At 43.7% G+C, this 12,399-nt stretch overlaps 1 protein-coding gene across 13 annotated transcripts in view; it reads left to right on the top strand.

Moving 5' to 3' along the window:
* The window catches only part of TNNT3 (troponin T3, fast skeletal type), a 31,782-nt gene that overhangs the window by 18,456 nt on the left and 927 nt on the right, over window positions 1–12,399 (top strand). For 11 of the 13 annotated variants that reach the window (XM_076344182.1, XM_076344196.1, XM_076344192.1 and 8 more), the window contains 8 exons: window positions 3,475–3,493; window positions 4,281–4,326; window positions 5,153–5,269; window positions 5,609–5,686; window positions 5,943–6,056; window positions 6,261–6,370; window positions 7,254–7,344; window positions 8,036–8,076. In XM_076344182.1, coding sequence (XP_076200297.1) covers window positions 3,475–3,493; window positions 4,281–4,326; window positions 5,153–5,269; window positions 5,609–5,686; window positions 5,943–6,056; window positions 6,261–6,370; window positions 7,254–7,344; window positions 8,036–8,076 — 616 coding nt within the window. Of the gene's footprint in view, window positions 1–3,474; window positions 3,494–4,280; window positions 4,327–5,152; window positions 5,270–5,608; window positions 5,687–5,942; window positions 6,057–6,260; window positions 6,371–7,253; window positions 7,345–8,035; window positions 8,077–10,372; window positions 10,414–12,399 lie in introns of all 13 variants that reach the window. The other 2 variants (XM_076344183.1, XM_076344188.1) reach the window with 1 other exon arrangement.

The raw sequence follows: 12,399 nt of genomic DNA, 5'->3' as shown, positions 1-12,399 counted from the left end.
GGAAAGTCTCTCTTAAATCCCAGTGGCATGCTTGAAAATGGAGCTGAGCCCTGCATAGACGTGCCTTCCTCACCCAACCTTTAGAAGGTCATGGTCTCCAGGCCTGAATCTACAGATATTTAAACTTCTGCTCCAGCCATGCACTTAAAACTGTGCTAAACATTAAGCATATGAATAAATATATTCATACTGGTGGGGCAGGCCATGGGCTTAAGATAGTGTGTTCATAATACTTGGTTGAGTGGTCACTTGAGCACATGGGTGGGGACAAGACTGATGTAAAAAGACCAAATCTAAATGTATGCAAGGTCAGTGTTGCTCTTGTATGAGGGCAAGATAACTTAAGGCCCCTGGGCCAAATTCAAAACCAGTTTAAATGTATAGAAAGACTCTCATGGACTTTTACAGGCCTCTGAAGTAGCTCAGTTGTGTTGTGACTGCCTTGACCCCTAGAACACCTGGCCAGCTGTTTCCAAAGACAAAACCCAATGCCACTTGAAACCACCCTGCATGTTCTGTGTTTCCTTGTTTTGTTTTTGTAGATTGTTTTTTGTTTTGTTTTAATTTTCTTGCTCGCTTTTCAGGCTTTTTTCTTATTTAGGGAAGTACCCTGAGGACCTTTCTGAGCCCCTTTCTCTCCTTTTTCTCTCTCTTTCCTATTATTTTTAATAGCATATTGATTTTTTTTCAAGGACACACTGTGAGTTAGAGATGTTGCTTCTGAGAAGTGGGATTAAGGGAGAGTGTTTAGGGATTTCTGAATGAGGTAAAGGCAGTTGAGATGGAGTCACAGAAAGGGGGAGCACTGTGTGAGTATCTCATAGATTGGGCAAGAGAAAGCGCGGATGTATTTATGGTGGTGTGTACTCTCCCTGTGATAACCCTTTTGGAAACCAGAAACTCAGAGACTCTCTAATCACCAGGGCAGTGAACTTGGATTTCCAGTGGCTCTTGCCTTCTTTTGGCAGGGTTGTATGTGGGGATTTTGTCACAGCCCCATGGTTCATGGGCAGAATGACTAGAATGTCAGTCAAAATCCGCCACAGGAACAGGAATTTGCTGTGACAGTTCCTGCTTGTCAACAAATTTTGAGCCAGTTCCTTGACTTGGTGTCTTGAAAGAAGGGGCATTTCAAAATAAATCACATCCCTGGGCTGCTTTTGGTGCATACAGTATGGATCATGCTGGGTCATGCACTGCAAAAGACAGATTTATTACTGTTTGTTTTTTAATAAAGGCTCCTATTTCTTTGTTATCCCCTTTTCTGGTTTTCTGGAGGTACCTTTAAATATTCTAACTACAATTTCTTATTTCAAGAACAATTAACCTTAATTTTTCTTTTCATTTTTACAATTGTTTGTTGGTTTAATTAAGTTTAAAGTGCTGATTTGGTGGCAGCTGAAACCAAATTCACACAGTCACTGGGAGACAGGTGTCGATCCTGGCAACCAAGGTCAACAAACAAAACCAGTCATTTCCTGTCTACTTTTTTTTTCCCCCTGCTCACTGAAATGTTACTAACTGGCAGCTTTAAGCTAGACAGGAATGTTTCTGAAAATTATCTGGGTATGTCACGAGGGAGGGGAATCCTGTGTGAATAATATCCCTGATAGACTGGTTAATAGTGATTATTTTTCCTCTCTCCAGATTAAAAAAATGATTTAACTAATGTGTTAAGAAGCTCACTGGCTATTTGAAAAGCAAAACAACTAAAAAAAAAACCTGGAGAAATATAGAAGTACACTGTTGGCTAATGGTCTTTTTCTTCAGGAGCGATTTGTGGCTTCCTTTATATGAGTGCTCTAAAACACTTTTCTAATTACATGCTGTTTATTTTATTAGTGTTGCTCTAGCATGTCGATGCCTCAACTGAGATATGTTTTGGTAGGCAGTGTTCTTGCAGTAAATGAGAAAAGTCTACCCCCCAAAATTTCATTACTGAAATTGGTATGGGAAAGTGTGAGAGAAAGGAAAGGCTGGTTTCTGATCTCTCACATCTTTCCTCTTAAATATCTTAATAACCCATTTCCAGCCACTTCCTCAATTTTTTTATTATCCAACATCCTTGCAACTGATGTCTCCACTAAATATTTTCCAGTATCAGTTTTTGCTATTTTTTTCCTCTTAACAACGTTTCATTTTATTTTATCTACTCTGTTCCATTTGCTATTCCCAATTTCCTCCACCAGTCCCAAAACAGCTGGATGCAAATAAGCATTTGAAAGAATATAATATAATAGATTTCTGTATCATGATATGGATAGCAGGGCTCGTGTAGCCACTCCTGAGGGAGGCTGTTTTTACTTTTACTTTACAAAGGTGGTTGTTTTTACCAGATTCAATAGGCTGTGAGCTTTTTACCTCAGTTCCTCCCACCGAACCAACACAGGGAGAGTCTTGTACTGCGGTATCCAGCAGCATCCCTGAAAGTTCAAACGTAGCGTGTGGTTATGAAAGTCAACCTGGGTCCCTATGAGACTGGGCCAGAAAAAACACATAGGTTTAATTTACTTCTGTTTGTGAGAATAACAGTGCTGAACTTACTGATATTACACTGGAGTTAATAACTAAAGTTTAAAAAGCATAGCAGGGAGGGGAATTGATCACAAGCACAAATGCTAAGCAAGTAACTCATAAAACAGTACATTTCTGAGAGCCACGGAAAGGTCACTTGTAGGGGAACACTTCTGACTGCCAGAGGGCCCAAGCTGACAGTATTTGTGATGGTTCAGCCTGCCTATGAGGGCATTATACCTCTCCTGGAGATGCAAAGATCATTCCCATTAACACCCATGGGAATTTTGCATGTACCTCAGCAGGAGAGGATGCTCGCTAAAAGAGGATGGCCCTTCCAAGCTGGGTTTGAGGAGGACCACACAGTGCAGAAGAATAAGCATCTTCCCCATGGCACAAAGGTATCTCAGGGACATGTGCTCTAAGCTATCTTGGGAGTCAATGAACCTGGAGAAGAAGTGTCATGAAGCTTTTTCCCTCCTGGCCTCCATGTGAGGCATTTGAACAAAACTGGTGAAGCCTAGTTATCATTGACATGACTGTAAATTCAGGTTAACTTTAGCAAAAGAAGTGCTGATTGAAAAAGGCAACATTTTCTTCTACCCTCCAGCCCAGCTGTCCTCCTTAGAGCTTTGATCAGGATGGTTTGAGAAAAATAATTTAACATTTACATGAAACCATTGCCTTCCGGATGCTACGTTTGGGACTTTTATACAGTCTCTTGATTCTTTTCTGCCAAATTCTGTTTCAAGGGTAAAAACAGATTCACTCCTAGCAAAAGGGGTGTGTGTGTGTATTTCTTTTGGAAGTGCTTGAGATTTAACCAGTTTCTCTGGGATGTTTCCCCTAAGATTAAATTTCCCTTCCCTCCTTTTACTTTAGCAGCTGGCAAGATTTCTGTTGTTCTAACTGTTCTCCCTCTTTTTCCCTTCCTGTTTTGCTCCATGTTTCCAAATACAGAGGAGAAGCCCAGAATAAAGTAAGTATGAGGGGCAGGGAGTTTCAAAACCCTGGGATCATTTTTCTGATCGAACAGAAGCCCTTAGATTGTCTATTAGGCAAATGGCCACTAGAAGCCCTTATCCAACCCTCCCTCGTGCCACATCAGTTCCTGCATGCCTTTCCAGGATGTCTGCTTCTGCCAGAGGATGCCTTAGCAGCAGTTACTGGCCAGGGTCATAAGACCAGTTCCTGATAGAGTCAGAGGACTCGTGAACTGTCCAAGATACAGTCATCTTACAGTACCCCAAGATATAGGTAGCTCAATACTAAATCCTTTGTGAGAGACCATGGCTGGGAAACTACCCATCCATCCAGGATTGCTGACAGTAGGAAGGATGGCAAACGTTGGGCTGGGCTGACTTGAGCTTAACTAAGATTTCCTATGGACCTTCTGGCTCTGGGCCCCAGCACCTTCCTTTCCCACTCTGCCAGCTGCCCAGAAAGGAGCGTGCAGCACTGTGCCGACAGCCTTGTGGGCCAATGTCTTTCTGTGTGGTAGGGAATGACCATAGGCTTTGGGAATGAAAAGGGTTTTTAGGGGTAACTCCCTGCCCTGCATGACCTTCCATGAAGGACAATGGTCCTTAGTGCTATTCTGGAGTAGTTTTCCATTGACTTCTTGTTTCACCCCTCTGTATCTCCATCAACATTTCTCCTTGTCAGCATTGTTCCTGAGGGCAGGTCAGGTCAGGACATGCTATTTAAAAAGCTGCCTGCTCTTTAAGATGAAAATCCCCCTTTTTTTTTCTTTTGACTCTCTGCAGACTAACTGCTCCTAAAATACCGGAGGGTGAGAAAGTAGATTTTGATGTAAGTATTCCTGAGACTGACTGTGTTTGTGTGTCTGTACCTGAGCCATACACTCCTCCTGTATTGGATACTGCTGAGGATAAAGTCAAGGCCAAAAGTATGGATGCTTTGCCATCTCTTTTCAGTGAAAGGCTACTCTCTGCTCCCTGAAACTCTCTGGATACATTTGTTGCTAATGTGACTAAGCTAAAATGTTAATTTATGTGTTTCTTTTTTTTCTCCTTGAATCTTTGAAGCCAATATATGAAGGAAGGAGAAAGTAAGTGTTTTAGGAGCTCTCAGATCTCCTGTCCCATTGTTGTAAATGGTTTGAAAGTTGCAGGTTGAAATAAAGAACGCCTATACTCACCTGTTGCTGAGAAACACTACCTAAAATGACAACAGAATTTTAATAATAAACAGAGATCCAAATACCTTCCTAGAAAGTTGACAGAAAAATGAAGGAATTGTGGTGTTGAAAATCTCCACAGAAATACCTGCTTTGCTCAAAAATGCAGGAACATTTTCTAGGTAAGATTCATATCCCAAAGTGAAAAGGAGGCAGCTAAGTATATGCAAAGAGGAGGCAGCTAAGCAAAGCCAGGGATAAAATATGGTGTAGGGGAATGGGAGATGTGGATTCTGTTCCTTTCTGGGCTCCTGACTGTCACCTGGATAAGTCTCTGACTGTCTCTGACCTGCATCAACAGCTAATCCCATAGATTTCCATGGACATCTACAGACACTTTTTGCTTTTGTTTCTCTGTGTAGGCAGGGTGCTGGGAATGTCCAGGGCATGTTCCTAGAGCAATATGGGCTGGCTTAATGCATTTTCCTGCTCTTCTAGGACATCCAAAAGAAAAGGCAGAACAAAGACCTGATTGAACTGCAGGCCTTGATTGACAGCCACTTTGAAGCCAGGAGAAAGGAAGAGGAAGAGCTGGTTGCCCTCAAGGAGAGGATTGTGAGTCCTTGTACTGCCATTTCCCTGTGCTAGATTGAGAGATCCTCTGTAGATGAGAAGTTGAATCCACTAGTCCACTGTCAAGAGTTTGGCAGAAAGCTGTATTGCCATGTACAAAAATGACTGCTCAAGTCAGCACCAAATGGCTTCTTCGCACATCTGTCCCCTCTCTCAGCCTCTTGTTTTACATCTGGGAATTGCACATGAGACCCTTCTGCATGTTCTGACAAGGGAGTAGGTGGCTCATTCTCTAAGAACCAAAGCTTTTGGTGGTGGGACGTAATACTGCAGATGATAGATAAAGCCACAATGATGACTCAATGCCACTGCTTCTTGCAGGAGAAGCGCAGAGCTGAAAGAGCAGAGCAACAGAGAATCCGGGCTGAGAAGGAGAAGGAGCGTCAGGCAAGGCTTGCGGTAAGTGTCTTTGCATCTGTCTCCTTGTCTCAGCATCAAATTGGAGGAGATCTCTAGAGAAAGAAAAAACCTACGGGTTCTGCCTGTCTCAGTCTGGAGAAGAAATGACCACCCTCTTAAAGCAAGGGCAGGAAACAGGAGTTGCCAATTCTCATCAACATGCTTATCTGATCACATTCCCTGCAGTGACACTGGCTGCTGAGGAAGCTGTGAGTCTCCCCTAGAGTAACTTGCTTTTGTGTGTCACACTCCACAGGAGGAAAAGGCACGGAGAGAGGAAGAAGATGCCAAGAGAAAAGCTGAGGATGATCTCAAGAAGAAGAAGGCTCTGTCCTCCATGGGTGCCACATACAGCAGTTATCTGGCTAAGGTAAAAAGCATGGATTGGTGGAAGAAATATGGAAGTGTTAAACCACAGAGTTGACTGGGAAGAGTCTTTATTACAAGTTAATAAAACAGCTTGCCTTTCCTTCTTCTGGACCCCTAGCAGCTTGTCTTACATGCTCTATCACTGAAATAATTTCATTCAGCGTGAACATCTGCAGTCTGACATTAATTGATGTTCTAAAAATAGGCTGATCAGAAGAGAGGGAAGAAGCAAACAGCTAGAGAGACAAAGAAGAAGGTCCTGGCAGAGAGGCGCAAGCCCTTGAACATTGACCACCTTAATGAAGACAAGCTGAGGTAACATGCTTATCCTAACTTACTGAATGTAATCCACTGAAATTTGGTCTTACTGTCCTGGAGTCTTCTCTAGTGAAAAAATGAGGTAGAGGAGAGGGCCTTCCTTGAAATTCATCACGGGGCAATGTTAAGTTGTGCCTTTCCTTGGTCTGGAGAATGGAGGGGAAATGGGGATGTGGGGAATTGTTGAAATGGTTTGGTAGCCATCTAGCCATGCTCCTGGCATAGCTCCGTTAGCCTCCCCTGCTAATTAGGATTAGTCATTTATGGGACTAGGTACAAACTTTAAACCTAGCTCTGAGATTAGTTGAACAAACCTATGGATTGGTACCTGTAGCATTCCCAGGGGTGAGTTGAGCTGCTAAGGTATGAGTATGGGTCTCCATGGAGGCTGGAGGCTTGGGAGCTGAGTGCTCTGGTGCAGAACAGTCATCAGATGATAGTCTGGACTCCACACATTGGAGTTTACACGATTGAAAGATGAGGTTGGCTCACCTTAGCCCCAAAACAGATGAGATTGTGCAATGGCAGCTGCTCTGCTCATCTGGGTGGCCTTCAGAGTCCTCCTTCCTTCTTGTCAGATTCCCCTGGACTCTTTTCTTTCATTAAGAGTTAGGGGGAAAATTAAATCTGTAGGAAATATGTTAGTGGATGACACATGCAAGAGTGCAAGTCTAAAAGGTTCTCGGGTGAGAAGGTGAGAAAAATGTGACCTTGAAAATGGTGAGTAGCTTTCAGAGGATGGAAAGGGTTTGCAGGAAGATGTGTGAACTGCATTAAATAAAACGTAAAAAGCCTCATTACTAGTGATGTGAAAACGGCAGAAAATATATGATATGATGCGATGTGTTTCTCCCATCTTCCTTTCCCCATAAACACACAGGGACAAGGCTAAGGAACTGTGGGACTGGTTATATCAGCTGGAGACTGAAAAGTATGACTTTACAGAGCAGATCAAGAGGAAAAAATACGAGGTGAGTTGAGAAGCTATTTTGCTAATGGCACTGGGTCCAAAATGTAAAAATCTCTGTGACTCCTCTGGCAAAAGCCGTGTGGTGACATCATTTGGGTCTCCAATGCCCTTCTGCAATATTTAAGCAGCAAGACACTTGGAACTGCATTCCCCTAATGTACATACTTGGACTGGATTTCACATTTTAGGCTGAAATTGAATAGACCACTCTCAAGATTTTCAGTGCCCCATGGAAAGGCAATCCCAACAGAAAATGGACTCTCCACCCTCTGCCCAAACACATCTTGTTCATTCTTGTTTATCTATAGGTAACTGTGGCCTGAAAAATCAGTAACTCAATTCACACCATTCCATTGCAAAGTAGTATTTTTAAACCCATCTTTGATTTCACACTTGAACGTTGTAAGTTTTATTCCCATCCCAGACAGATTCCCTGTGGACTGAGGTCTCTGGAGTCACTGAAAACTGTCTCCAGACAGGAGCATCTGACTGAAGAGTCATATGGTAATAGAAAGTGGACGTCTTTCTTTCACAGTCACAGGACAGGTCTGCACTCACCTACGTCAGGTTTCAGTGGCAGAGAAATCCAACTGGATCTCTCTCCGTCTTGCTCTCCTTTTAATTCCCAATCACACAGACACATGCTGATAGGGACTGAGCAACACCAACGTAACTATCTCCATCTCTCTTAGATTTTAACACTGCGTTGCAGGCTGCAGGAGCTTTCCAAGTTGTAAGTACAATGAACTTGCCTGTGTAACAGCAGCAGCAAAGGCTACCAAATGCATGAGCCTGCCGCATGGTCAGAGGCCAGATGCCAGACAGAAACTGGCACTTGGCTCCAAGTGCAGAGAGAAAAGGGAAAACTGGATCTTGTGTCTCTCCCTTCACTTCCTTTTTCTCTCCCCTTCCATTCTTTGAAAAGAGATGAAGTGGTAATTTAGGAAAAGAGTCGGGGTCCAACAGGGATGTGGCTAAAGAACAGAGCATGCAACCCACTCAGACCATCTCTAAAATAATTCCCTATCCAATCCTCTGGTATTATGTGTGTGGGTGAGTTACCCTGATGCACCTGGAATACACGCAGAAGCTTAGGGATGCATGTGTAATAACTTGGACTTCACAGAAAAGAACGGTATGGAGTTTGGAAAGATTCTCCATCTTGTGGCCACGTGCTTATCTAGATCCAAAATATTGGAGAGGGCTAGCTTAAGGATAACAGGTCAACTGGGTGTGGAACAACAGGAATTAAGGCAGTGCCAGGGAAGACGTACATGCTATGGTAATGAAACCTCTGTATAAACAAAGAGATGGGTGGCTGCTGGTGAAAAGCAAGGAGAGAAAGTACAAAGAATGAGCAAAATAGAAGGAAAATGCACAGCTGAGATAGGAGAAGAAAAGTGGAAGAAAAAAGGGAAGATGATAGCAGGAAAAAAAGTGAGGAGAAAGGTAAGTGAAAACAGCAAAGGGAATGAAGGAGACACAAGCAAGGATGCAAGGGAGAGACAAAGGAAGGAACTGGGACACACAGGAGCGGAGCTGTTCTTTAGCTCTAGTGTCTGTTGCTCTTTGGTGCTTCATTGGAGAGTGAGTGTTATAGTCACTATCACAAGGTTATCGGTGAAGGTAAGTCTTGAGTCCTTGGGTCAAACTGAAGACAGCTGGTTCTCCTCCACACTTGAGAAAAATACTTGGTTGCAAAAAATAATTTAAACTGCTGCTGCAGATATTAAAACTTCCATGAGTAAGTACAAAAGCAGCTGATCTGCTGATCCTTCCTTCCTTGTGTTGTCCTGTTCCCGCTAATGTTTCAGTCTCTTATTTTGTTTGTTTGCCACGGAAAGACACGAGCCAGGAAATACCGGTTGTTGGGCCAACCTGAATGTATGACTTTTTTTCTTGTTTTGCACGCGGGGAATGTCAGGTGCCACTTTAAATATTCAAATGCTGGGTCATCAGTTCTTGGACCTGCAGAGCCAGTGGAGAACTTTGAATTACACCAAAAGCAGAAGTAAAGCATACGTCTTGGCAAGTGCATTTTTCCACCCCAGGAAAATTAGGTAGAACCTTGACTCCGTTACAAATGAGAAGGTGAAGGGACAAAAGAGGGCTCTCTATCACACCCTAGTTCCTGTGGGCTTTTCCAGTACCTGAGCTGGAAGAGTCCTAGGATTTCAGTAGCGAGTCCAGGGCTATGGGCCAGGACTGAGGTGCTAAGTCAGGCCATAAGGTGCTCATCCTGTGCAAGGTAGGTGTTTGCTATCCCATGCATTAGGTTGAAATACGCAGTTTACCTATGGCTAAACAAAGAGATGCTCCGTCTTGTAGGACAGACTCTCTAGTGGCTTGCAGTCATCAACAGAGCTTGGGAAGGTGTTCAGAGCCCCAACTCCAACCTTCTCTTCTGTGGTTGCTCGAGCTATCCTTGAATATTTTCTTCTTCAGCCCCTTGAAAAGTTGTCTTCTTATTAGATGAGTAGCTGGGAAGGTGGGGACTGCTGCAAGCTCCTCACCTCCTGCTCTCCCAACCAACAAAGGTACTCCAGCAGAATGTGTGATTCATCTTCCATTCTTGAGGTCCCCATCCAAAGTCCACTGAAGCTCTTTGAGCTTATACACTTCTGAATGTGTAGGAGTAAGGGAAAAGTGAGAAGGTGAGGTTGACACATACAGGTGGATGGGGCCATGCAAGAGCTTTCCAGCTGGCCAGGGTGACGTTCATTCAGGTTTGCTTGCCTGCAGTTTGACATGTGAGTTCATAGATTAATTTGTATACATACGAACTCTTCTAATAAGGGTTATAAAATTCCAGCTCTTCTTTCCCTTGACATATGAAATTGCCTTGCAGATTTATTGCCAACGAGCAACATTTCTCTCCTTCAAGCAAGGGTGAGCTTTTATTTCAAAGGAAGTATTAATCCCTACCATAGGCACCTGCTTCCAGCACTTCAATGGGTAAAACTCCCCTCTCTGTGAGGGAACCAGGTTTCTTTATCTCTAAAACCCCTGGTCATGTATGTTGTTTGCAGATTGTCACCCTCAGGAACCGGATTGATCAGGCTCAGAAGCAGTAAGTACCTATATCCCCTTCCTAGCTCCTGGCTTGGGGATATCTTCTCAGTGTTCAAAATAGTCGCTTCAGACTTCAACACCGACATTTTCTTGTTGCAATGAAATGAGGCTAGAGATGGAAGGGCAACTCCCATCCTGCCTCACATTGAGAAAATGAAGGGGAAACTGAAGTGAACGTAACAGCTAACAAGAAAAAATCATGTTTCTTCACACCACGTCTGCGAAATTTCCACCTGCTTATTGCTGGGGTTTTCAAACACCTGACTGAGGTGCTTTGAATACTTGAGGGAATACAACCCTTGTTTACGAAGGGTAAACAAGTGGTTGCTAAGATTATAAGGAATGGTGTGTAACAAGACTAACATCATGGAATTACCGTTGTGAGTTCTTTTCCCTCATCATCTCTCTCCTACCTTCCTTCCCCACAAGACTTCTATTTAATCAGATTTTTTGAGTCTCATATCTTTAACTATTCTAGGTGTTTACAATGAACTTATGAGACACTAGGGCTAGAACAAAGTCTGGGGGCTAGGGCACGTAGAAAACTAACAGACACAGAGAAGGAACTGCAGGGAAGCAAGGGAGGAGAGCTCTGCAGCGGTGCGGTTTGATCTTCACTGTGCTTCTGTATCTTCTTAGCAAAGTCATGCCAGGAATGAAGTGGTGGTCTTTGGTGACATCTTTGGATGATAGCAGTGACCAGACACTGCCTTCCCACTTCCCCAAGCCACCCTGCCTTATCTGATAAATGTAACACTGGGGGCTCAGTTGTCTGTAGATGCCAATGTAAGGCTTGACCTTATGGTGGTATTTTCTGTACAGAGCTGTAGGCTGATAAACGTCAGCAGAATGTGCAGCTGCAGAAGGATGCCATGGTTTGTCTGGGTGTTGCTGCTCTTCTGAGGGGCACTACCATACCACCCACAACAGTCAGTACCATTACTGCATGCTTGTTCCCCCAAAAGACATGATATTCTCTCAGGACATCATTTGAAAAGGTTGCACTGAGAAGCCCACAGCTCGTGAGATTTCTGTGTACTTAAATTTCTATCCACACTAGACTGTATCATTCCAAAGCAATGTCTGCTAATGTGTTATACAAGGATCAAGTGATCCTTTTGCTTCAAACTTTATTAAGTCTCCTTAAGCACACTCTAAAGGTTAGGCATAACATCAAACATCACAGGCGCTTATGGAGATAAAAGGACTCTGCCTTCATTTGAGGAGTTATGCAGTTCCTATACTGGGTTTTGAACCTGCGGAAAGGCTGGCAAAAGGGACACTGAGATGAATTTAAGATAGCAGAAAATGCTCTGCTCTTTCTCATGTAAAAGGTAAATTTTCCTAATAGACCAAGTCTATTGGTCAAAAGGTAAAGTATCCACTATGTGTACGTCTGTGTCACTGTGCTACATCCTTCCATAAATATGGCTAGTGCTGTTGAACCAATCCATGGGGCAGCACCACAAAAATCTCCCCAGATGTGTCGTCCACATTTTTTTCTGCTCCCTGGAGGAACCAGTGGTTCTGAAGAAGGCGTCTCTGTTGATAGCAAGGCCCCACCACCTTGTGCTTGGCCCCCAACCCCATGCTCTGCCTTGTCAAAGAACTGCCCCCAGTTTGCATGTGCTTTGGTTCAAGAAGCAGCCTCATCATCGTGTGTGTGAGATGGAAAGGTTTGGTGGTGTGCTGAGCCCCAAAAGTCAAGGTGCTGCCTATGGGAGCCGGTGCAGAATCTAACACGACTAACTTCACACCTGGCCTCTCTCTGACTCCAGGCGTGCCTGCTTCTCAGTCAGAAGGTAAGTGGCTTGCATGTAGGATTGCCCTTCTGTGTGCAAGAAGATACTATTTGGAGAGAATTTGCCTCAGGTGCTTTGCGTGTGGAGTGTAGCTGGACCGCTCCAACACACACCACAAGCAAGACGGGGATACTGATATGAGGGGAGGCCTAAAAAGTTGCTTGGCCTGTTTTGGAGGCTCT

Source organism: Aptenodytes patagonicus, chromosome 7 (genome assembly GCF_965638725.1).
Source record: "Aptenodytes patagonicus chromosome 7, bAptPat1.pri.cur, whole genome shotgun sequence".
Classification (NCBI taxonomy): domain Eukaryota; kingdom Metazoa; phylum Chordata; class Aves; order Sphenisciformes; family Spheniscidae; genus Aptenodytes; species Aptenodytes patagonicus.
The sequence above is the reverse complement of the archived record's forward strand: the minus strand, read 5'-3'. Positions and strand labels throughout refer to the sequence as shown.